The sequence below is a fragment of the Gadus chalcogrammus genome, chromosome 21 (assembly GCF_026213295.1).
Source record: "Gadus chalcogrammus isolate NIFS_2021 chromosome 21, NIFS_Gcha_1.0, whole genome shotgun sequence".
NCBI lineage: Eukaryota > Metazoa > Chordata > Actinopteri > Gadiformes > Gadidae > Gadus > Gadus chalcogrammus.
In genome coordinates this window covers 1,431,003-1,455,879 of record NC_079432.1, presented here as the reverse complement: position 1 = coordinate 1,455,879, position 24,877 = coordinate 1,431,003, and the positions used below count along the sequence as shown (strand labels likewise).

The 24,877-nt window shown below is 45.8% G+C and overlaps 2 protein-coding genes across 51 annotated transcripts; one reads left to right on the top strand and one right to left on the bottom strand.

Moving 5' to 3' along the window:
* Positions 1–1,013: 1,013 nt before the first annotated feature.
* sf3b6 (splicing factor 3b, subunit 6) lies at positions 1,014–3,696 on the bottom strand. The gene is made up of 4 exons (XM_056582018.1): positions 3,522–3,696; positions 3,035–3,153; positions 2,435–2,573; positions 1,014–1,609 (listed from the first exon to the last, which is right to left on the bottom strand). Exons 1-4 carry the CDS (start codon positions 3,549–3,551, stop codon positions 1,520–1,522), a joined length of 378 nt encoding a protein of 125 aa, XP_056437993.1. The 5' UTR covers positions 3,552–3,696; the 3' UTR covers positions 1,014–1,519.
* Positions 3,697–4,785: 1,089 nt separating this feature from the next.
* Positions 4,786–24,829, top strand: tdrd6 (tudor domain containing 6). Of its 50 annotated transcripts, none has more exons than XM_056581535.1 (18): positions 4,792–4,888; positions 5,104–5,194; positions 5,310–5,396; positions 11,399–16,299; positions 16,406–16,527; positions 16,734–16,814; positions 16,931–16,997; positions 17,253–17,302; positions 17,474–17,548; positions 20,203–20,257; positions 20,619–20,701; positions 20,750–20,773; positions 20,846–21,547; positions 21,632–21,677; positions 22,033–22,116; positions 22,544–22,674; positions 23,511–23,559; positions 24,225–24,829. In XM_056581535.1, exons 4-18 carry the CDS (start codon positions 11,478–11,480, stop codon positions 24,299–24,301), a joined length of 6,468 nt encoding a protein of 2,155 aa, XP_056437510.1. In that variant the 5' UTR covers positions 4,792–4,888; positions 5,104–5,194; positions 5,310–5,396; positions 11,399–11,477; the 3' UTR covers positions 24,302–24,829. The 50 variants fall into 50 exon arrangements, with proteins under 50 accessions (XP_056437488.1, XP_056437510.1, XP_056437508.1 ...); XM_056581533.1 differs by having other exon boundaries at positions 20,750–20,797; XM_056581560.1 differs by having other exon boundaries at positions 20,619–20,773; positions 20,894–20,941; positions 21,062–21,547.
* The last annotated feature ends 48 nt before the right edge of the window (positions 24,830–24,877 follow it).

The window sequence follows — 24,877 nt, the reverse complement described above, 5'->3', positions numbered from 1 at the left end:
CTGTTTAATGACCCTGGTTGTCGAGTCTGCAGATTGTCCATCAGAGAGCTATTCGGTAACACTTTATAATAAGGTGCCATAATAAACAGCAAACTAGTCATTACCTAACCCTTTGTTAATATTTGCTAATTGTTGCAAAAATATCTATTTGGCACAAGTTAATGTTTTTTTCATCATTAATTAAATATTAGTTGTCTGGACAACCCTAACTCAACCCTAACCAGCCACACTCTGTGGTCAGTGAAGAAAAACGATTAACTTGTGCCAAATATATATTTTAGTAACAATTAACAATTATTAACAGGGTTAGGTAATGACTAGTTTGCTATTTATTATGGCCCCTTATTAAGTGTTACCGACTATTCTCCTGGCCCTGATTGACAGCCCCACTGAGTCTCTTCCAAACACAATAAGGAAAGTATGTCAACACAAACCATTTGGACTTGTGTCAGGGCCTGTTGACATAGCGGGGAGGTGGGAGGATCATCGCACTGCAATGGCGCCAGCTGCGACAGACGCACTCCCAACAGCAGTTCTTAACGACGGCTCTCTGACCACGTCTTTAACCTGAAAATCTTTATATACAATTTCAACTCTTGTTCCTATTGCCGTGACGACCGAGGTACCGAACGTAAGCAGCAACCACCAGTGTTTAAGGATTATTTTGTAGCATGTATTGTCGCCCCCAATGACATGGCTGCGTTGTCCCGTGTTATGATTTAATCTAATAAAAGATATGAACTCTATGCTCCACCGTGTGGTCTGGTCTGGTAACTGCATCGTCATCAAACAGGCATTTTTGAGACGGTTATAAGGCAGTGTCGTCTAGTCACGATCGATTTCAAGGGCCCGATATTAGTTCTTATACGGTTAGGAAAGTAATTGGTTTAAAATTAGTTTGTTCAGTGCTGTTACAGTTAAGTGTATTAGATACATTATTCTCTATTAATCTGTACAATTTAGTAGGCTAATATGTATAATATATGAGAGTTCTCTAGGGAAAGAGAGACAAATAGACAGGCAGGAAGACATGCACGTCAGGTTTATAGGAGAAACATTACACCATCACGTTGATAATAAAAGACAGAAGGAAATGCTACATAAAAAAAAAATGAATTTTTATTTTACAGAAATTACAATCTTTATACTGATCCAGTCCAGAATTTGATAAAAAGATTGGACTATACTTTATGTTTGAAATACATTTCAAAGAAGGTTGAGTCTTCACAGATCCAAAACTAGCACACAGGAATGATGCCGATGCCAAAAGAAAGACCAAGACAAACGAGTGTTGCTGATGTACGATCAGAGAGACTAAACCCAGGATAAATTAAGAGACTAAACTCCTCATACAGACATCATAGAGAGTTTGGATCAGTATTACGGTGTCAACGTTTTCAAAACAAAATTCCATCAGTAGAAAAATCCAAAAGGAGACAGAAATGTGTCTGTACAGGAGGTGAAAGACAGGTGTGGGGAGAGACAGGCTTGGGGGGGGGGGGGGGGGTCCGAGCAGTCCCTACTTGGGTGGGTCTGTGTTGATTCCATATTTCTCCTTCAGCAGCTTCAGCTGTTCCTCCTTCTTCTTGGTGTCCATCTTCTGGAACGCCTGGGAACAACAAACGGAACATGGCGTCAGTCACTGCTTCAGAAGATACTAATGGAGTCGTGTTCGGTGCCTATAGGTCTGAGGTTTGTGTAAACGATTAATTATATCCTTGCAAGGAAATTCTCAACCCACTAAAGTATGCTGAAGAACTGAAGATTGTCGTATTTGGTACATTATTGTACCGACTGTCCTAATGTATGTTGGTAAATAAACCGTAGCCTCATGTCCTGCTGCCCTGTTAATAAATGTGGATATAAATATAATACACATACTATGGTCAGCCTATAGGCCCTTCATCCAAGGGACATATATTATGAAGAATGGTGTGCAGATTAATACGTTTGTAAAGTCTTTGTATTTCTAACAGCTGTGGTGGCTGTAAGCCTGGGTTGAGTGTCGGCTGTAAGCCTGGGTTGAGTGTCGGCAGTAAGCCTGGGTTGAGTGTCGGCTGTAAGCCTGGGTTGAGTGTCGGCTGTAAGCCTGGGTTGAGTGTCGGCTGTAAGCCTGGGTTGAGTGTCGGCTGTAAGCCTGGGTTGAGTGTCGGCTGTAAGCCTGGGTTGAGTGTCGGCTGTAAGCCTGGGTTGAGTGTCGGCTGTAAGCCTGGGTTGAGTGTTGGCTGTAAGCCTGGGTTGGGTGTTGGCTGTAAGCCTGGGTTGGGTGTTAGCTGTAAGCCTGGGTTGAGTGTTGGCTGTAAGCCTGGGTTGAGTGTTAGCTGTAAGCCTGGGTTGAGTGTTGGCTGTAAGCAGACACAGTTGGGTGTAAGTAAGTGTAAGTTGGGTGTAAGTAAGCGAGCAGTGTAATGAAATCCAGCCCATGAGTCCGTACTCTGTTGGCGTTGTAGTAAAGCACCACCAGGTAGCGGTTGCACACGTTGAAGCCCGACAGATGGTCGCAGGCGTTCTTGGCGTCAAAGATGTCCTCATAAACCACGTAGGACGTCCCTCTGGATTCTGGGGTGTTTCCGCTGAGAGCGCACAGGATGTTTCAGTTAGAATGCAGCGGTTGTTACGTGATTTGCCGTTAAACGCCATTTTGAAATGGACCCTTTAGTGACATCACACATGGGTGTGTCCAAACCAGGTGTATAACGTTGATTTCAGCCTCCCAGTTGGTACACTGGACCAAGTAGCCTGAGGTTGATCTGTCCTTTAATTCAAGTCCATAGATTGCATAACAAATTTGGTAGCATGGCTGTAATGAAGCCTTCAAGAAAAGTACTCTACATTAAGTCCCAAATCAAGATAATCACTTCCTAAAACACAGCTAGTTCGATATTAAAAGATTCCTGGCTATCAGTTTAAAAAAGTACAAACTTGATCTTTCCAAATTCTTATCCTTTGGAAATAGTTAAACAACTATTTGAAGACGTGTTAGCGTTCGGCATACGTGTATCCCGTCGGGGGTGCCTGAAGAGCGGCTCCTTACGTTCTGATCTGGCGGATCGGTCCATACTTCCCGAAGATGTCGTACATCTCCTCGGCTGTGATCTTGTATGGTAGGTTCCTGATGTAAAGGATTCGGTTCACCTCAGGGGGCAACCGGATCTATAGAGCGATAGACCATTTAAGGAGATCCATTAGGAACGTACAGGTCAATGTAGAGACACGCTCAAAAGTCCAACGAGACACCTCATGATGATACAAAGCAATGTGTTCGACGGTCAGACAATTCTAAACATTTGTCAAACAGTTCAGGGTTCAATGTGGTGGAAAATGCAATATGATTTGGATTTCCCTTAAACGGGGGTTTTAAAATCCACATTTACCACCTATTATAAGGAAATGTGAGTTTTTGTTAAACTCGGCAGCCTGAAGCTATTTTAGCATTAGCTTCTCTGTTTATTTATCGTTAGCTTCGAAGCTTCACTCATCGTTGTTACTCTCAAACACCCAAATTAAACGTCAGGACTCACGTTGGCTCGTTTCGCTGCCTGCATCGCCATGGTGAGTCCGTGAGATGTCGACTTTTAGATCGAAAAGGAGAGAGGAGAGGATATAAACAGCAGCGCTGCGTTGCGTTTCACTGCTGAATAGCTGCGAGGAGACGAAGTCGCATGCTGATGACGCACTTCCGGGTCTGTGGTGAACGCGTCCAGTTTCTAAATTATTTTTGAGGGTTTGACTTTATTAACACATCTTTCCATGTTAAAAACTACCGTAAAATATGTAATGTATGCATGAACGCATACAAATAAATGTGTTTCTTTAATTGTATCCACTGTTTGGACAAAGGCAATGCATTCTTCATCATTTATATGTATATCGGTTCAGTTACTTTGTATCATCCCAATAAAAAAAATAATCACTATCATATAGTTCCCTGAAAATCGCGTCCATAGTAAATCTTGAGTACAGAGTGGCGATGTCACGCCCTTTCCGGTAGAGCGCATGGGCCCTATGAGATCGAAAAATATGAATGGGTTTCAATGGAGGTTAGGGTTAGAAAGTAATTATTTTCTGGTCCCAGTCTTTATATGCCCCGGATTACACATATGTTGTTTGTGGATTTAAATGATAATTTTCCGGGTCCGAAAGGACCCGGATAGTGTACTCAAAACGGTCAAATCGCGAAGTGTGGATCGATGACGTACACTTTTCGTACTCAACAGCAGCCATCTTATCTACGTAGCGGAAGAGGGCGGAGCCAGGCTGAGCCAAAGTCGGCGCATTTTCCACATAGCCTGCATTAATAGAGTCATTTTGTAGTTTTTATAGATTTTATAGATTTTTATAGCTGCTAGGCGTAAAGAGTTCACCGTTCAAATCGGGATGTTTATTGCGGGGGAGGAGCCGCGGCGGCAGTCGTGATCGTAATTTCCGGTTGGTGCACCACGGAGTATTCGATTTGGAACAACACTGACATCTGAAAATCAGCGCACTTAGTGAGTACGGATAGTGTACTACGTTTAAGTGTACTCATGGAAGCATGGATATTGGAACACAGCATTGTAGTCTTTCTCATTGTGTTTTCTCTACAGCCTTTGACTGAACAATTGCACAATAAACGGGCAAACTGTTGGCATGAAAAATTATAATTTAAATCCACAAACAACATATGTGTAATCCAGGGCATATAAAGACTGGGACCAGAAAATAATTACTTTCTCTCCATTGAAATCCATTCATATTTTTCGATCTCATAGGGGATCTACCGGAAGTGGCGTGGCTTCGCCACTATTCAACAGCATGATGCAGATCATAAGCACTACATCGTTTTTTTTGTTCTGAATTTTCCTGACAGTACCTTTATTTCTAAATAGAAAAAATATCTACTGCCGAAGTAAGCACTGATTCACATTTATTTTTCATGCAAGCATAAAACATTTATATTATTCATGTTTTTATAGTTAAATGAATGGCTTAAAATAAAATCAATTAATTAATAGTACTTCTTGAACTAATACAACTATAATTATATGTGAAAGATCATGTTTAAAAGGAGCTTCGTGTTAAAAAAGTTGACTAAAACAATCGCGCGCATCGTTTCCGTTGAAGGTCAAAGTTGAGTCTCTTCGGTCAGCATCCATTTTCGGGAACGAGGGAACTGGCAACTCGCTGATCGCCAAACCGTGTGCCCGATCTCCATGTAAGTTAATGTGCTAAAACGAATGTTGAAAACGCAGAAGACGAATTAATTGACGGTTTAGTTCGACGCAGTATAACTATATTGACTTCTGACCGCCAACTTCCTGCATTTTCAGGCGCAGCGGCTCGCACCTTGGCGGACGCACTTCAGGAACCAAACTGTTAGCAACGCCGAAACTATTGCTAACGTGGTCGTTAGAGCGGTAAGAAATACCTGCGAAGTGTAATACATATGAATGGACGCAGTAAACGGATGAGTGGTTATTGAAAATTGAAAGTGTTATGGTTATTTTATATTAGGTTTATATTGCCGCCACGATCCTTCGTTGACCGGGTGTTCGTCAGGACTAAGAAATAGGGGCCTTCAAAAATATAAAAATCGTCCTGCTCCCTATGCAGACATAAAAGGCCTTCTGTGGTAACAAACGCATCAATATTCGTTTTCATGGGATTATACATTAGTTCAAACATACTAACGAATTTATTGTACATACTTATCAGACTTGTACCATACCATTCTTTTAAATGCAACGATTAGAATCAACTATTGTACACATTTCCCCTTATAATGTATTTTTACTGATCACAGATGGGGAATTCTGGTGCCACAACAGCAACTGCAAGAATAAATGGTTATCAATTCATTGAAACGATTAAACTACAAAAAATAGAGAGAAAATCATATTATAGAACGTGTTAGCTCCTATAGAACAGGAGCTAACACGAGGGGCTACTGGTATCATGGCGATGGAATAAAGGGAGTTGTAATGAGTTTTATTTAGTATGGCTGAGCACCATGGTTTGACTAAGTCTTCTTTCCAAACAGAAAAGAACATAATGGATTGTGATATGATACAGCAATAAGTTTATATCTAAGTTGATAGTATTTATATAGTTATTTTCTAGGTACCCAAAGTGCTTTAAATGGTGAGTGTTTGGGGGGGTCTTATGTTTTTTATATTTTTGTACTATTAAAGGAGAAATCCGGTGTAAAATGGATTTGGGATATGTTTGGTATGATAACGAGTTGGAATGTTTGTTTTGGAGCAAAAAAGCGCATATAGACGCATTCTTCCGTTGACTGTTTTTAGCCGATTCTATCAAAACGCTATAAACTTGGAACGATAGGGGCATGTGTTATAGTTAATACGAAATCGCTATTTTAAACCACTTAAAAGGCTAAAAGTAGCCTGACACTTATTTGGTAGTATAATAAGGATCTTAACATATAAAACGAGGCATTGATAACTTTGTAAGTGTACAGATTATTTATTAAAAATGAAATTTTATACACAATACAGTGTTTCCCACAGAAATTTTGGAGACTATGGGGGGGGGGGGGAAGGGGGCTGGTATGGGGCGATTGTTGATTGTTGACGGGGTACGGGGGGTATGGAGCGATTGTTGACCGGGGGGGGGGGGGGGGGGGGGGGTATGGAGCGATTGTTGACGGGGGGGGGGGGGGGTATGGAACGATTGTTGACGGGGGGGGGGGGGGGGGGGGGGGTATGGAGCGATTGTTGACGGGGGGGGGGGGGGGGGGGGGAGGTGTATGTCTTCAAACTTCGCCTGAGCAAAAAAAAAAAAAATTTTTTTTTTTTTTTTTTTTAATAATAATAATAATTCATGTGCACGCAGAGACTATGGCGGCCGAAATTAGACTATGGCGGGCCGCCATAGTCTCGTCAATGTGTGGGAAACACTGCAATACCATCAGTATTTCACCCGTCGACGCCATCTTGTTTATAAGGCTCTACAAATAGATTGATGAACACAGAGATTGTGACATCCGTCAGCAATACGCAAGCTCTGTGTTTGCCAATCTACTTATCGAGTCTTAAAAACAAAATGGCATCGACGGGTGAACTACTGATGGTATCGTGTGTATAAAATGTCCTTTTTAATCTACAATCTGTACAATTGTAAAGTTATCAATGCCTCGTTTTATAATAATATAATAATGATACATTTAATTTAGAGGCTCCTTTCAAGACACCCAAGGTCACCTTACAGAGCATATAGTCATCATAAATCGTTTAAAAAACAAGACATTGTGGGAAAAAAATAAATCGGTAAATAAAACATGACAAAACAAACAAACAATCAAAACAGTGATCAGTTAGACGTTGTGTGCGAGTTTGAACAGGTGAGTTTTGAGTTGTGACTTGAAGGTTGTAATGGTGTCTGACTGTTTTATGTGTGGGGGGAGAGAGTTCCAGAGCCTGGGTGCTGAACAGCTGAATGACCGGGCACCCATTGTAGTGAGTCGTGATGTGGGGATACATAGTAGTCCAGCAGAGGTTGAGCGGAGGGAGCGGGAGGGAGTGTATTCTGGGAGGAGGTCGCAGAGGTAACTGGGGGCAAGGTTGTGGAGAGCTTATATGTTATCTTATATGTTAAGACCCTCATTATACAACCAAAGAAGTGTCAGGCTACTTCTAGCCTTTTAAGTGGTATAAAATAGCGATTTCGTTTTTACCATAACAGATGCCCCCATCGATCCAAGTTCATAGCGTTATGTTAGAATGCGTCTATACACGCTACTTTGCTCCCAAACGAACATTCCAACTCGTTATCATACTAAACATATCCCAGATCCATTGTACACCCTATTTCTCGTTTAACATGCAACCTCCTTTTTAAGACACTAATTTAGTGTAGAGGCGCAAACAACAATGCCAGTTTTATTATAAAGGGTTTATAGGCAAAGCCACAATATGGTGATACTTACAGATAGGGCTGGGCGATTCATCGAATTTTGATCGCGATTTCAGCGTCAAACCATCACAAAATTAACATAATCGAGTTTTGGAGAGCTCTGTATATTATTTTAGATTGGAATATTTTCTTTTTGACCATTTTGTGTATATTTTAAGGCGGAATTTCAAAGTTCTCAGTTACAAAGTTCTTTTTTGGGAGAAAAAATACATGTTTTCCAACTCAAAAATAATCGTTTGAAAAATCGTGATTTCAATATTGACCAAAATAATCGTGATTATGATTTTTCCCATAATTAAGCCGCCCTACTTGCAGATGGGTATTATGTTTATTATAACAATTGAATTAACAGCAAATATAGGTTTAACATGCAGGCGTTTTCTTGCATATATCAATCATGGGAAGAGAATGATTGGTCATCAAGGAAGTGACAGCGTCTGGGCTCCGGGCAGCTGCAAAGTAATTAGTTATAGTTACTCACTACTTGTTCCAAAAAGTAACTGAGTTAGTAACTGAATTACTCTATAATAAAAGTAACTAGTTACCAGGGAAAGTAACTTTTTGCTTTACTTAAAAAAAAAAAGAAAGTTGCTTTATGTGAAAGATTTGGATTTTTCTGAGCAGTTTTCACTTGGCCTTAATGTGTTAAATGGTTGAACTGCCGATTCAAGGCCCTGATATGCTTCCAACTGAGGCCCCGTCCACACTAACCCGGGTAAATCAACAAATGCATCAATATTCATCCGTTTAGTCCTTCCGTCCAAACTAAAACAGAGAATTCCGACACTGAAAACGATGCTGAGGTGGATAAATGTGAAAACGCTGGGTTTGCGTTGTAGTGTGGACAGACGGAGGCTTTCAGAAACAATGACGTTTGATTGCCATGACACTGCCATGACACTGCCACAAGCTTGCGCTATAGAAGCTCATCAAAAGAATCGCAGGTGAAATGCAAATGAGGATCTCTCTGTACATTGCACTCATTTATCTCCAGAAACAACTCGACATATTGAGTCAAACATATTCGTTGCTCCAACGCCGGAGGCGAGCGCTGTACTTAATGTTCTTAAAGGTACGGCCACACCAACCGCATTACCCGCGTACGACGCGTATAAAATCTGCAATTTTTCCATAGGGAACCATTGGTTTACGCGCGTATGAGCTGCGTAGATGCGTTACATGCGCTAAAGCAACATTTTAGCCTCGTTAGCCGCGTATGAGCTGCGTATATATACGCACCTAACGCATGTACGCGCATACGCGCGGAGTTCAAAAAATTGAACTTTTTACGCTCCTACGCGTGATGCTTAGCCGTGATAGCCAATCAGCGTGGAGCTTGACCCAACGTCACTGGCAGAGAGTAGTGACGCTTGCACAGAAGCATACGGCCGACATCTTTCTTTATTCTTGGTGGAAATAGTAACAGTTACGCCATTAAATGCGTTTATGGAAACATTTTTAGCGAGAAATGTGCATTTTACTTTCATAATGTTCGCTCGGTGAATGTGAAGGATGTTTGGTTTGATAGTTATGACGAAGAGGGAACGCTCCGTTCACTTGCATGGACAGAGTCTGGTTGCTAAGCAACCTCAACGTCTTGGCGGACTATATATCTGCTGATCAACACTACGAATGCTGGAAACACACCAGACACACCATGTGAAGTTATTTCACCCGATTATTGTTATTTATATCCGAGATTATTTAATCTAACCCGATCTAAACTCTATCACCCAAACACGGCGGCGTTTGGGTTTCCTACCCTGGACTCCAGCGCAGCCACGGCCGACAACTTTCTTTATTCTGGGTGGAAATAGTAACATAGTTACGCCATTAAATGCGTTTATGGAAACATTTTTAGCGAGAAATGTGCATTTTACTTTCGTAATGTTCGCTCGGTGAATGTGAAGGATGTTTGGTTTGATAGTTATGACGAAGAGGGATCGCTCCGTTCACTTGCATGGACATGGACTCATCTAGGCGCGTAGCTGCGTAGGACCATTTTTGACACAAAATGGTCAAGCAACATTTTAGCTGTGTTACGTGCGTAAATCTTACGCGGGTTACGCGTTTGGTGTGTTCGTACCTTAAGTGATGGTAAAACAAAACGAAAGATGAGAGTTCAAACCATAGCCTACTTGGAGCGGCGTTTCTGGACAAGGCCGGGTCGAAAATGATTAACCAGCTGATCAACTGTAAATATCATCTGATCGCGCGCCTGTAATCTAAACAGAGAGGCGTGGTGGAGTTACGTAACCATGAAAACAACTGTTTATCAAAATAATTTCAGTGTGGAACGTGGATGCAAAACATTCTGAAAACGATATGAAAACTATAGTGTGGACGGAGATCATTTTCATTGCGGATGTGCGTTTTTACATTTACCCGGGTTAGTGTGGATGGGGCCTGGATTTAAATTTGCTTGGTTGCAAAGGCTGTGGAAGATCTGCCAGATACTACAGAAAAATGCCAACTTTTCATCGGATTGCTCCGCACTCGCCATTTCTGCTGCTTCATCGAATCGGTTTTGGTGCATGTGTGTGTGGCGTGCGTGTCCTGCCTTGTGTGTAAAAACACTGGCTCCGATTGGCTACCATGATGCATGACTCTGCCTTAACCAATCATAATCGCTTTTCTTGTTGTTAATCAACCCGGTCTCCTCACTAGCAGTTTGTGTTTGGAGCCAGGACTGCGTTCGGATTACGGAGTTTATTCAATCAATTCATAGTAACGCACTGCATTTTTCGTACAGTAACGGTGTTGTAACGACGGAAATAGTAATTAGTTACGTAACGCCGTTCTTTTAAACGGCCTTATTACCAACACTGCTGATTAATAATATTTTGACCATTTAATAAATGCCTTCAGTAAAACCCGGATTGGGTTTCGCGGGTTTGTTTACCGGCGTTGCTATGGTTACCGGTCTTGCGTGTTCCAACGGTTTATTAGGTTTCTAATAAATCGCTGTCTAATCAATACTTAATTCACAGCCTCTTCCGTGGTCATTATAATATTATGAATAGACTGCTCTGTAAAAAAAAAAATAATAATTATACCAGATAAATTTTCAGTCGCACTACCCCGAATTCTAGGCGCATGTGCGCCCAAATTAGGCGCACTCTGGAGCCCTGGAATGTATTCAACACAAAGATGTAAATTAACACCGCAGGAATAAGTTAAGCGCTGTTAATCTAGTGATCTCGTCATATTTGTCTAACCATCCAATATCTTTGAAATTCCCCTCGGTTTTTGTCTGTTATGGTTGGATTAAGCCTTTGGCTATTGATGTATGCTATAATGTCTCATCAACATGCTTCTGTAACCCAGTTACCGCAGTGCACTTTTAATATTACTGTACTATTTGTGTGGAAAAACCCAAACCCACCAAAAATGCAAATTTCAGATCATAATAATATTACTACTTTCTGGCTATTTTATTTTAATACTCGATGTGGACTAATTCTGTCATGTGACTGTCAAATTTCAGACACATCCTCTGAACATGTGAGCTGTATATCTGAAGAGCTTTAAACGGATCAAAAACAAATTCTGGAAAAAGATCCAAAATGTCTTCAATACCTGGACTTCCGCCGGTGGGATCGGATGTTACTGTTCTGGTAACTCGTGTCAATTTGAACGCCAACTGTGTGCTTGTAGAGTTATGGGCCAACTTCAACAAAGAAAGGGAAGCAGAATATAAGTGCATGGAAAGGTCCATTCAGTATCCCGGTGAACTGTTTCGAGAGCAGGACGGAGATCCTGGAGACCAGTGCTTGGCCTGTGTCGATGATACCTGGTTCCGAACACGCATAGTATCGAGAAATGGCAATAATTACACAGTGTTCCTCATTGACAAGGGTTGGATACATGGGGCCACCACAAACTTGTTGGCATGGGGCAAGAAAGACTACTTTCTCTTGCCACCCGAGGTTGAATTCTGTGTGCTGTCCAATATCCTGCCGCTCTCCCCTGACAACAGGTGGTCTCCAATGGCTCTGCAGTTTCTTGATTCACTCTCTGGGATGACGGTGAGGGCATTGGTTCAAGATGTGCTTGTTCCACAGAGAACCTTTCTCTTGCACATTGCATGCATATCGAAGCAAATGCACGAGATGGGGTTTGCCAAATGTTTGTCTCCTCCTGAGTTCAACGACTATGTGCTCAAGTCGGTGCATTCTGACAACAGAATAGCACTTTCCCCAGGGCCCCCTCAGCAGTCCACAGCGGACAGGGGTGAGCCTTTTGACCAACAGCAGTCCTTCATGTATGTCGAGCTGCCCATAGGGATTGTGGAGACGGTCATCATCACCGAGGTGACCAGCCCACTGCGGGTGTTCTGCCAGCTCAAAGTTTGCTCGCAAGAACTAAAGAAACTCTCTGAGAAATTAACAAAGCATTACGAAGGCCGGACCTCTAGCTCCACTGGCCCTGATACGCTTGGATCTCCATGTGCAGCGAGAGGAAATGACGGGAAGTGGTACCGGTCGGTCGTACGGCAGATCCTTCCGGCCAACAACGCCGTGGAAGTGTTCAATGTCGACTCTGGAAAGAAACAGTTTGTTCTCGTGGACAATGTAAAACCGCTGGCGGCCGAGTTTTTCAGAATGCCGGTCGTGACCTACATCACCTCCCTCCACGGCATCATCGACAAAGGGGTGGGCTGGACGGCCGGCCAAATCGACCAACTCCGGTCCCTTCTGCTGTGCCAAACCGTGGTCGCCAGATTCGAGTACCACAGCCTCTCGGAAGGCGTTCATTATGTCACGCTGTACGGCCAAGACAATAAAAACCTGAACACCTTGTTTGGCTCCACTGAGCGTTGCCTGCTGGAAAGCGAGAAGCTGCTTGTGGATAATTCTGTGGACGGCCCTTTGTGTAAGACCGGTGATCAAGCTCCACATGAAGGTCAAGGAGATGCCCAGAGCTCTCCCAAGGCTGTGAAGCTCGTTGGAAGAAAGACACCCAAAGAACAAATACCGGTGGAAGATCTTCCTCTCGGTTCTTCCCTTGTTGTGGTGGTCCTCCGTGTCTCTTCGCCGTCCGAGTTTTGGATTCAGACACAGAAATATGCCATCGAATTTGATCATCTGATGGCTGGCATTTCTGACCTGGACAGGGATCCCGTCAACCCAACTGTTGGCTCCTATTGTGCAGCTAGGCTACAAGATGGCCTTATGTACAGATCAAGGGTAGTTGAAGTGAGGGAAACCAAAATCAAAGTTTTCTTGGTTGATTATGGAAAAACAGAAGTTGTTGACCAGGGAAGCATCTGCTTTCTTCCAGACAAGTTCAGAGAGCTCCCTCAACTTGCATTACAATGTAAGCTTGCAGGCGTCAAGCCAAGAAACGAGAGGTGGACCCGCACAGAGGTTGACTTTTTCACAAGATCGGTTACAGATAAACTCCTGCACAGCCGGGTGGTCACCCAGTATGACGGTGGCTATGGTGTCCGACTGACGGACTCTGTAGCACATGGAGAAAAAGACGTGGGCAAGCTAATGTGCAGTTATGACATTGCAGTGCAGGACGATGCACAGAGTGAAGATAGGTACAAAGTCGCCTCTCCACATGCCATGACTACCCTGGAACCGAACCGTGGTGCCGCGCCATTGGTTGTCAAGGACTCTATCTCAGATTGTCAAACTCAAAACCCTGTTGATCTCAACAACAATGAGGGCCGACCTGCTACACTCGGTGAGCAAAGGTTTGCAATCGGAAGCACCCTTGAGGTCAACGTATCTTGCATTGATAGCCCAAATGATTTCTGGTGCCAGTTGACTCGGAACATGACTTTTCTCGGACTGCTCATGCAGGACTTGCAGACCTACTACGCTGAGAGTCAGTTCTCTCCCTTTGCGGAAAAGTTATGCGTCGCTCGCCATCCTGACGATGGAATGTGGTACCGGGCCATTGTAATCCACAGGCATGTGACACGCCATGTCAATGTGCTGTTTGTGGACTTTGGAAAGACGCAGGCAGCTGTCCCCCTGTGCAACCTGAGGAAGATATGCCCAGCATTTCTGAAACTCAAAGGACAAGCTTTCCGCTGTTCTCTTTACAATCCGGAGGAACCATTGTCGCCTATTAAAGATTGGAACCAGGAGGCAAGGGCACAGTTCAAGGAATTTGTCGAGACTGCTGTGTCCAAGCATGTGGATTTAAAATGCACTGTGTACGCAACCATGTACAGTGAACAGAAGGTTCTGCATAACATTGTCGATCTGGAAACGCCTTTTGAAAGTGTTTGCACTCGTATGCTCCAGCTGTCAAAAAGCACGCCTCCAAAGAAGATTCCTGCGCCGTTGATTCGACTGGACACGTACTGTTACTCTGCACACAACATCAAAATGGGGACGGAGGAGATGATGACGGTAACATCTGTGGATAGCGCAAATCAGTTCTACTGCCAGCTGGACCGCAACTTTGATGTGGTGGAAGACCTCACAGTGAAGCTGCAGAGCTTGTGTGAACGACTAAAAAACGCTAAACTCCCCACATTGTTTGGAACGGTGTGCTTTGCAAAGTATCCCGATGGACACTGGTATAGAGGACTGATCAAGGCCACAAAGCCATCCATTCGTGTCTTCTTTGTAGATTATGGTGACACTCTCGAGGTGGACAAAGCGGGCATACTCCCTGTTCCTATGGAGGCTACTGAGATCATGATGGTGCCGGTGCAAGCGATCGAGTGTGGTCTCGCCGACGTCCCCGCCAATGTTCAAAGCGAGGTTAACAGCTGGTTTAAGACGAAAGCCACAGATGGTTCATTCAGAGGATTGGTTGTAGCCAAAGAACCATGCGGCAAACTCCTTGTTGAACTGTATGACGAAACAAGCCAAGTCAACTCTGAGATCAGAAAAACCTTCCTGACTGCCCTCCCAAAAGGTGTCCCAGAGTTGAAGGATAACACTCAGGCTCCAAAGAGAAAACCGTGTTCAGACCCAAAACCAGTGCCTCACCTTGAGAATGATGTTAAAGTATCAAGAGCAACCTCTTGGTCTGAAAACAGGCACTCGCAGCGACTCAATGAGAAGTCTGAACACCTGACACAGGAGCGCTACAAAACGCCACACCAAAGGAACATGGCCAGCCGGATAGAGGCGGGGCAACAGTGGACCGACCAAGTGGACACCCAACCAATAGAACAATATGTCCCTGAACAACGGCAACAGCGTTCTGTATCTCATCTACATTGCACAGAATCCCAGCGCAGTAAAGTGGTCTTGGAGCCTAAAAAGCCGGCCCCCAAGCAGTCGGAGAAACCAAGGACTTTGGATGTGAAAGTGGAACCTCTTCGGTATCTCCTACCTAATTTCTCCGAGGGGCAGAAATTGGAGGCCTATGTCGCAACCATTAAAGGGCCTCATACCTTCTGGTGTCAGCCTGCAGACGGTGAAGAGCTCGATAGAATCACCCATGCCGTTTCAGAGCTGGGAAACGCCGCACACAAGCCTCTTGATCCGAAGCTGCTCTCGCACGGCAGCGCGTGTGTCGCCCTTTTCACAGACGAGCAGTGGTATCGAGCAGAGGTCCGCAGCCTGGATGGCAGCAAACTCTCTGCTCACTTCGTGGACTACGGAAACGACTCGCAAGTCAACATTAAAGATGTGAGGGAAATTACCTCTGAGCTCGTCAAGATTAAAGCGCAGGCGTTTCTGTGCGAGCTTGACGGGTTTGATGATGCAAATGGCTCCTGGACAGAGGGGGCAGTTGAACACATAGCGGAGCTCATGACGGACAAGTTGTTGGAGTTGACCGTTATGAAGGTACTGGGGGAAGACGAGGGCGAATTCAAGTGCATTGTTCAGGTGTTGTGTGAAGGCAATAAGATTAATGCCACGGCAAGATCATACTGGAGAAGCTCCCGAACTGAAAATAACATTGATTCCACGGAACTATCGGCTGTGCACCCAACATTACTGCCCTGCGATTCTGCTGTCCAAGACACGACGATGCCACAGTCCAAGAGTGAAGCAGAAGAACCTGAGCATCACACCATGGAGAAGGAATCTCCAAGAGACCCTCCAGATGAACAGCACACCGTTGGCTCTGAGAAGTCTGAGGAGCCTAGCATACTTTCTGAGGTGGCTATGGTGTCAGAACTGACTTCGGAAAGCCTGGATCAAACCACTCATTCACCGCAATCGGACTCTGTCGGTGATGAAGAGGTCCCTGTTTTATGTGAAGCTCAACCTGGAGATGGAGCCGCCCCACTATCGGATAAGGATGAAGCATGTCAACCGGAGTCGTTGAGCACAGACGACAGCGTGATCAAACCGGACCAGGACTGCCAACGTGATGACCCTCAAGTTGATGACAAGGGTTCAGGTCCTGATCAAGACGGCCTAGAAGATACTCCGGCAACTCTGGAACTGGATTTGGATTCTGGTGAGTCACACAGTTCAGTTCTATTAAGATTCTCCATTCTAAAAGCTTCTTCATGCATTCTGTTCTCTGGATCATAAATGTTTTCTCATCTTTGGTGTGTCTGCAGAGTTTGGTGGACTGAGAGTGGCAGAAGCTCTGCCGGTGGGGGCCATGTGTATCATCCGGTCACAGACGAGCCAGCGATGGTGTCGAGCAATAATCCTGAAAAACCTACCGGACCAAACGTTGGTAAGGGAACGCATGGAAACAATTCACATGGAATTTAACCACGGCTTGATGGTTTTTCTAAATGATTCAGTCAATCATTCAGTTTTTGTTTTTGTTGTGCTGATTAACATGAGGGCATTGATTGGGAAAAACAAGTCTATTTCAACTACAATAAAAACTCCATGTTTCTTTGCCATGTGTAAGTAAACCTGTCCCCTGAACGTCAGGTTGTGTTGATCGATGAGGAGAGGGAGATGGTCGTCCGTCCAGACGCTGTATTTGAGTCGGTGGTGCCGCGAGCGGATCAGGTTAGGGACACCAAGCGGCACGCACGGATCCCATCCGCCTTTCCAAACGTCTGGCTTGGGCCAACCAGGATGGCTCGTCCAGACCCTCACACTGGGCTATGTTCTTGTCTCCCCAGCTGGATGCAAACAACAACCAGAGCAGCGACCCCCACAGTGTCCCATCCCCAACCCAACTCCTGGCTGGTAAGGACAGCATGACGCCCCCTGACCACACAGTGCAGCACATCTGTTTATTTAGGTCTAGTTTAGTGGCAGTTGGGTTTTATCCAGCGTTTTTTGCAGTGCATTCAGACACACTGTTGAGGTGCAGGCCAAGGTAAAAGGACTGTCCAGCCACTGTTTGCCATTGGTTGGACTCTTAAGTGTGTTGCATCTACGCAGGCCTAGACTTAATGGTGTGTGTTTTCTCTACCTGGGTGGGTTCTCTACCTTTTCTAGGTGAACTGAGTGACGACAGCGAGGGAACACTGGTGGGAGTGGAAGAAATGGTAATGATTTACGTGTAAATAAAGTAGACAAGAAATCTGAAATGTGTAAATCATACACGTTTCATATTTAAGACAATGTATAGTGATGGGGCTGGTGATGTTGGGCTCTACACAGCTAAAGACTACTCAGTCATATTTTGAGGCTCTTCTTCCATGTTCTTTATTCATAAGACTTCGCGGGAGGACGGGGACTTGGAGACGTCCCTCAGCGAAGGCACCCCACCCAGAATGGATGGGCCACTACCTGTGAGTCATTACAGAACCTTCATTAAATACCTTTTAGTAATACAACCTTTTTTATTATTAAATGTCTACTTCCATGTGCTCCAATCCCATGCTACACAACGTGTATCGTCCTATATGAGGCAGCAGGGGGCTCAGGAGGCAGAGCGGGTTGCTAGTTCGATCCCCTAGCTGAGTGCTGAGGTGTCACTGAGCAGTCACTGAGCAAGACACCCCACCATAACTGCTCCCAACGAGCTGGCAGTCGCCTCACATGGTTGACTCTGCCATCGGTGTGTGAATGGGTGAACTATAAAGAGCTGTGTGGCAACTGGTTAGAAAAGCGCTGTATAAATATATTCCATTCACCATATGCATTGTCTCACTGTTGGTTTGTATTCCATATTGTGAAAGGGCCTTTATAACCACAGATACTCTAGGGTCTGTAGCATATAACCGCGTTGTCTGATTACAGCTCATTTCATTTTTTCACGATTTACCAGCTCTCATTTTGAAGACTAATCACCGCGCCATTCGTTTCAATGGGAATCGCGACGGTCAATACTTTCAACATAAAGGGTACATATTTGTAATTTGAAATTCATCCCAGCCTTTATACCACATATATTATAGGGTCTATAGCAGGGGTATTCAACAGAAATTCAAATAGATCCAGTTAGAGGAAATGTCCTCAAGCAAAGGTCCGGAACATCATAATGTCTAACTTACGTTATGATTCAGAGTGATATTGAAGTAGCTTAGTAGTTGTATCAACGTCTGCATGTATTAACAACTGACTGTCAGATCAATATGGGAAGAACAATTCAAAACCATTTCGACAATATTTATTGTCACAATTATACAGATAACACTGAAGATGTATTATTTAAGGAGGTTCTACTGACTCCACTGAAACTAATCTCTTCAAGGTAATGAAGGGCTGCATTTAAAATCAAAATGGTGAAAATTCACAGATAATGGTGGGTTAACATTTCAATTTTCTTTGTGGCTGATTCTGACATGGGCATTTGGTTTATTTTCTCACAAAGCTCTTCTTTCTGTTTCCGCTTAAGTAAGGTTTCAGCTACTGCACTCATGCACTCCTTGACAACCCCTCCATCAGTAGAAGGCTTTTTGTGTTGACCCAAAATCCAAGTGACTAAGGGAACATTCATTAGCACGTCATTGGGCAGTGAATGAATGGGTAAAGATCCCGGTGGATTGTTCATATTGGGCTCCGAGACTGCTTATTTTCTGTGACCGCAGAGACTTGAGTGGGTATGTTTGGTGAAAAACGTTGTGCTTTGTCTGTGAGCATATGAGACCTGTGGCCATGACGTGGCGATGCTATCATTGACACAGATGCAAGTTTGATGCCAACATATTCCAGTTTCCTAAATTCAGCTGGAAAATCGCAAAGGGAGAAGACAAGGGATTGATGGACACCCTGCAGCCAATCAGAATCGAGTGTTCCGAAATATACAAGTGGCGTATTGATCTACTATTTGGTGACGCTGTGCTCTGTCAGCAGCAAATAGAACCGACAGGTCAGCGGGCAAGCTGCCGGGTAAATGCCCTCCTCCCAGCCAATCACACTCAAGCATTCTTAAACCAAGTAGAATCATTGATATTATGACATCTTTATTTAACTTTTGAATTGTAACAGAAAAATTAATATGAATCTTAATGATCTCCAGTAGGGCCCGACCGATTAATCGGCCCGCCGATTTAATCGGCCGATTATAGCCTTTTGAAAATAATCGACATCTGCCAAAAAGACGCTGATTGCAACCGATTATTTATTTTTTTGCGCTTAGTATCCTGCAGATTGCGCTCCTACTCGCCTTGCTAGCTAACAACTTTAGCTGGAGTAAAAAAGAGGAGATTGAATTTTACCGTACAACATGAAAGCACGCTCGCTCAGGCAGCTGCGCGCTCACCTCACCAATGTGCACAAGACGCGTTGTTTGAGCATGTTTTCTTTAGGTCCCAGGCCATGTTAATTTGTTATACTGTAGACTAACGGTGAAACCCTACTGCTCAGCACGCACGTGTTAGTCACTGCTCACGAGCGCAGCACATTGGGAGTTATTGATTTATTTTACATTTTACATTACACTAATTTTTGACTGTAAATGTATTCTAAAACACTCAAAGGTTCTGCATTCAATTCACATATTCGTCAAAAGTGTTTAAAGTATATTTAAGGTATCAAAAACTACGTTTTATATGCTTTTTTTTGTTTTGTTTTGAATCGGCCGATTAAATCGTAATCGTAATTTTTCTCTGAAAATAATCGGCATCGGCATTCAAAAATCAACATCGGTCGGGCCCTAATCTCCAGTCAGTAACGTGAACGGTAAAAAAAAAGATATAAAAAAATACACTCATGGACTGAAACATTTGAGATTTGCATGTGGCGTTCTGTTACACTGCAATGCCGGTTTGAATTGGATAATCGTTGAGCCCTACTTGGTGCTGCAGCAGTGGGGTTCAGCCAGCCTGACCTGGGGTTCTGCAGCAGTGGGGTTCAGCCAGCCTGACCTGGGGTTCTGCAGCAGTGGGGTTCAGCCAGCCTGACCTGGGGTTCTGCAGCAGTGGGGTTCAGCCAGCCTGACCTGGGGTTCAGCAGCAGTGGGGTTCAGCCAGACTGACCTGGGGTTCTGCTTGTCCTGTAGGTACAGGACAACGGGGCGCCTTCAGCCCCCTGCGGGCCTTCACAGCCCGGCACTGGTGAGTGATCCCTCCCCCAGGCTGAACATACGGCGATACAACCATTCCTCTGAGGTCGGCTACATGTTTACCATTATAGTCAGGAAGCAAACCAATGCTGGTTTCAGGGATTCACTGTCCTGCAGGGAACGATGCAGGGGCTGTTCCCTCACAGTCCCCTAGGTGGCGGCAAAGGCCTGACCCCAGAAATATGATCATCCGTTAACTCATCGAGCCTGTGTTTGTGGTGTGATGTAAATGACACGTGTCTTTATAAACTAAAATGGATGTAATTATAAATAACGGACAACGGATCGGCTTTAGCCAGAATGACCATAAGCGTGAATGCTAACCGTGTGTGTCTTGGTTTGTGGTGTTTCAGCGGCTCCTGACGAGCTGCTGGGCACTGTGGAGGAGGTGGTGCATCCCTCTTCAGAGGAGGTGGTGCATCCCTCTTCAGAGGAGGTGGTGCCCTGTACCCAGGAGGAGGTGGTGAATCCCTCTTCAGAGGAGGTGGTGCCCTGTACCCGGGAGGAGGTGGTGCCCTGTACCCAGGAGGAGGTGGTGCCCTGTACCCAGGAGGAGGTGGTGAATCCCTCTTCAGAGGAGGTGGTGAATCCCTCTTCAGAGGAGGTGGTGAATCCCTCTTCAGAGGAGGTGGTGAATCCCTCTTCAGAGGAGGTGGTGCCCTGTACCCGGGAGGAGGTGGTGCCCTGTACCCGGGAGGAGGTGGTGCCCTGTACCCGGGAGGAGGTGGTGCCCTGTACCCGGGAGGAGGTGGTGCCCTGTACCCAGGAGGAGGTGGTGCCCTGTACCCGGGAGGAGGTGGTGCATCCCTCTTCAGAGGAGGTGGTGCCCTGTACCCAGGAGGAGGTGGTGAATCCCTCTTCAGAGGAGGTGGTGCCCTGTACCCAGGAGGAGGTGGTGAATCCCTCTTCAGAGGAGGTGGTGAATCCCTCTTCAGAGGAGGTGGTGAATCCCTCTTCAGAGGAGGTGGTGAATCCCTCTTCAGAGGAGGTGGTGCCCTGTACCCAGGAGGAGGTGGTGCCCTGTACCCGGGAGGAGGTGGTGAATCCCTCTTCAGAGGAGGGGCAGCAGAGGTCTACACAGGCGCTGAGCTGTCCTACAGAGAAGGAGGTGCAGCTGCCTCTTACAGACGCGGTGCTGATGCCCTCGACCAAGGAGGAGGTGCAGGTCACTCCATTAGCAGAGGAGGTGCCTTTGCCCTCTTCAGATGGCGAGGAGGAGCTCCTTCCCTCCAGACTGGAGGGGCCTCCCCTGGCGGAGGAGGTGGTGGTGTCTCCGGATGAGGTGAGTCTTCATCGGTCTGACCCTCAGGCCTGTTTACGAGGCCCCAGCCTGTGAATGCTCCTGATGATGTGTCTCCTTTGGCAGACGGTGATGGAACAGGGACCTTCTCCGCGTGTGGGAGAACCTCGAGGTTTGTTCATCTTGGACAGCGCACCTCCACATTGAACCCATACGTGACCGTGGTTATTCTGCTCCTTTTGTTGGGCGGTTTTCCTCACTTTACTCCTAGTTTATCATAATAACCTTTTTGGCGTACGTAGTTTTGAAACTCAAGGACTTCTCACAGCGCAGTAAAATTAGTCAGAAAACAGACTAAGCACAGGGGAATGAATAAATGTAATCCTAAACGTTACCAGGCGTAACGCTTCTTGGGTTCAGCCAACCCAACCACTAGTAGTTAGTGGAGTAGGGTAGTTCAACGATAGATCGCCATTGTGTGTGTTGTACTGTTTTTCTCATTTGTTGTTTTGCGTTTGTCTCCATAGCAACAGCGGTGGCAGCCGGCAGGGAGCTGGCAGGAGACGAACGTCCAACAGAAGGACGTCCTCTGCAGGGGGCGGGAGCTAGAGGTCAGTTACTGACGCGCCTCCCTCTGGTGGCGGGGAGGGCCTGCCAATCAGACGTGACTATTGAGGCTCATAGTGCTGTTGTAGTATAGGAGGGTAGAAGTGCCCGTTGTGGACCCTCTTCAGAGGGCGCTCCTCTGGTCTGGACAGCTCCCGTGCCCTGCTCCATCAAAGGAGAAGACTTGTACTAGTCTGATGAAGAACCCCTTGTTACAATGTCTCCTCTGGGGAAAGTCTCTGTTGATATGGAAGGATGGACTCTGGTTTCCACTGGCGCTCCCTGTCCATGGCAAGATATCAAACGCGTCCTATAGAAGCTATGTCAATTAGTTTAGGAATAAAACAGATGTCTGCACACCGGGGTACTAGGAAGGGCAGATAAGGTTTCCGTCCCCAGTCTGTTTGACACTGAACCTGTTTCTCCGAGAAGGTCCGACCGTGCTCCACCGTGCTATTCTGAACTTCTTCTGGTGGACAGGACTCTCCTCTGGACCGGGACCTGAGGACGAAGAGCAGGGAACCCCTGAGATTCAACCAATCGCAGCCCCACGGCGGGACGCGGTGAGTCACTACGGTCCCCCGGGGTTCACTCCCAACAGGACCCCCTCCCCCCCGCCCCTAGTGCTCCTCCTCTAGACCTCCTCTAGACCCTGCTCCTCTAGACCTCCTCTAGACCTCCTCTAGACCCTGACCCTCCTCTAGACCTCCTCTAGACCCTGGTGCTCCTCCTCTAGACCTCCTCTAGACCCTGGTCCTCCTCTAGACCTCCTCTAGACCTCCTCTAGACCCTCCTCTAGACCTCCTCTAGACCCTGCCCCTCCTCTAGACCTCCTCTAGACCCTGCTCCTCCTCTAGACCCTCCTCTAGACCCTCCTCTAGACCTTGCTCCTCCTCTAGACCTCCTCTAGACCCTGCTCCTCCTCCTTTAGACCCTGCTCCTCCTCTAGACCTCCTCTAGACCCTGCTCCTCCTCTAGACCTCCTCTAGACCCTGCTCCTCCTCTAGGCCCTGCTCCTCCTCTAGACCTCCTCTAGACCCTGCTCCTCCTCCTCTAGACCCTGCTCCTCCTCCTCTAGACCCTGCTCCTCCTCCTCTAGACCCTCCTCTAGACCCTCCTCTGGACCCTGTTCCTCCTCCTCTAGATCCTCCTCTAGACCTCCTCTAGACCCTGCTCCTCCTCCTCTAGACCCTGCTCCTCCTCTAGACCTCCTCTAGACCCTGTTCCTCCTCCTCTAGACCCTGTTCCTCCTCCTCTAGACCCTCCTCTAGACCTCCTCTAGACCCTGGTCCTCCTCTAGACCTCCTCTAGACCCTGGTCCTCTTCTAGACCCTCCTCTAGACCCTGGTCCTCCTCTAGACCTCCTCTAGACCCTGACGCTCTGTGTTCTGCTCTGCAGGAGGACCTGATGGAGAGGGTGCCGCTGGGCTCAGCGGGACAGAGTCTGGGTGGGTGAACTGCACTAGGCAATGACATACCGAGTATATCACGCTATCAACACAACTGGCTGAATATTAATACATTAAATGACCCCACCCAAACCTAGTCAGTCCAACACCCACCCAAACATAGTTAAATACACCACCTAAACCTAATCAGTCGAAGACCCAACTCAACAATAGTTAAGTACACCGTCCAGTCACTCGAATACCCCACCCAAACGTAGTTAAGTACACCGTCCAGTCACTCGAATACCCCACCCAAACAGTCAAGTACACCGTCCAGTCACTCAAATACCCCACCCAAACATAGTTAAGTACACCACCCAAACATAGTCAGTTGCAGACACCACCTAAACAGTCACTTGGAGACCCCAGATCTTTCATCCCTGCTGCCAAATGTTTGTCATGTTGATGGTTTTTATGGGGTTCAGAAGTTCTTGCCAAAAATGTGTATCTGAATTAAATGTATACAATCTTAATGCAACATTTACTATTCTGCGCAAGTCAACGCATTTCTGAGGAATGCGATGGGTCTGCGTAACAGACCAATCATGGCTGCCCTATGTGATGGTCAGATCCTCACAGCCAATAGCGGATTACGGGGGGGCGGCCTGGCTCCCCATCTCGTCCTCCATGTGAATGTGAACCTTCTATGTTTCTGTCTGTTCCAGAAGCTCAGTTGTCATCGGTGACCCACCTGTCGCTGGTGATCCACGGCAGCTCGGAGAACCTCACCAACGAGGAGTGACCAAGAGAGGGCGGGGCCAAGGAGCCATGTGACCCAGGACCACTGAGGAGTGACCGAGAGGGCGGGGCCAAGGAGCCATGTGACCCAGGACCACCGGGGGCCTTTTACTACCGTGTGTGTGTGTGTGTGCATTTTTTCTGACGTTTGTTTTGAAGTTCCAAAATGTGCCGTTGGGCCAGTGTTTACTTTATAATATACTTTTGTTAAAGCTTTATTTAACAGGTTGTCTTTGCATGCTTTGTGGTCAGTTGCCCACCGTTCTGAATACTGTGAATGTCTTGCTCCCATGCTGGTTTCTGTTGCATACCCTCCCTTTGAAGACCCTTCCTCTCGGAAATATGTTCTGGTCCTGGTCCAATCTCGAAGGCCATGTTGTTCTTGTAAAAATAACTTTGTTATTGTTAAAAAAAGATTGTATTTTTCCCACGTTTATTTTCAAGAACATTAATTGTTTGTTGATTCCGGTTTGTCAAAAGACAAGGAAAATGTAACTTTAAGTTGGCGCAATAAATAACAGCATTTCCTTGAATACGGCTCTTGTACCAAGTGGTTTTTCCCTCTCCACCGGCCCCAAAA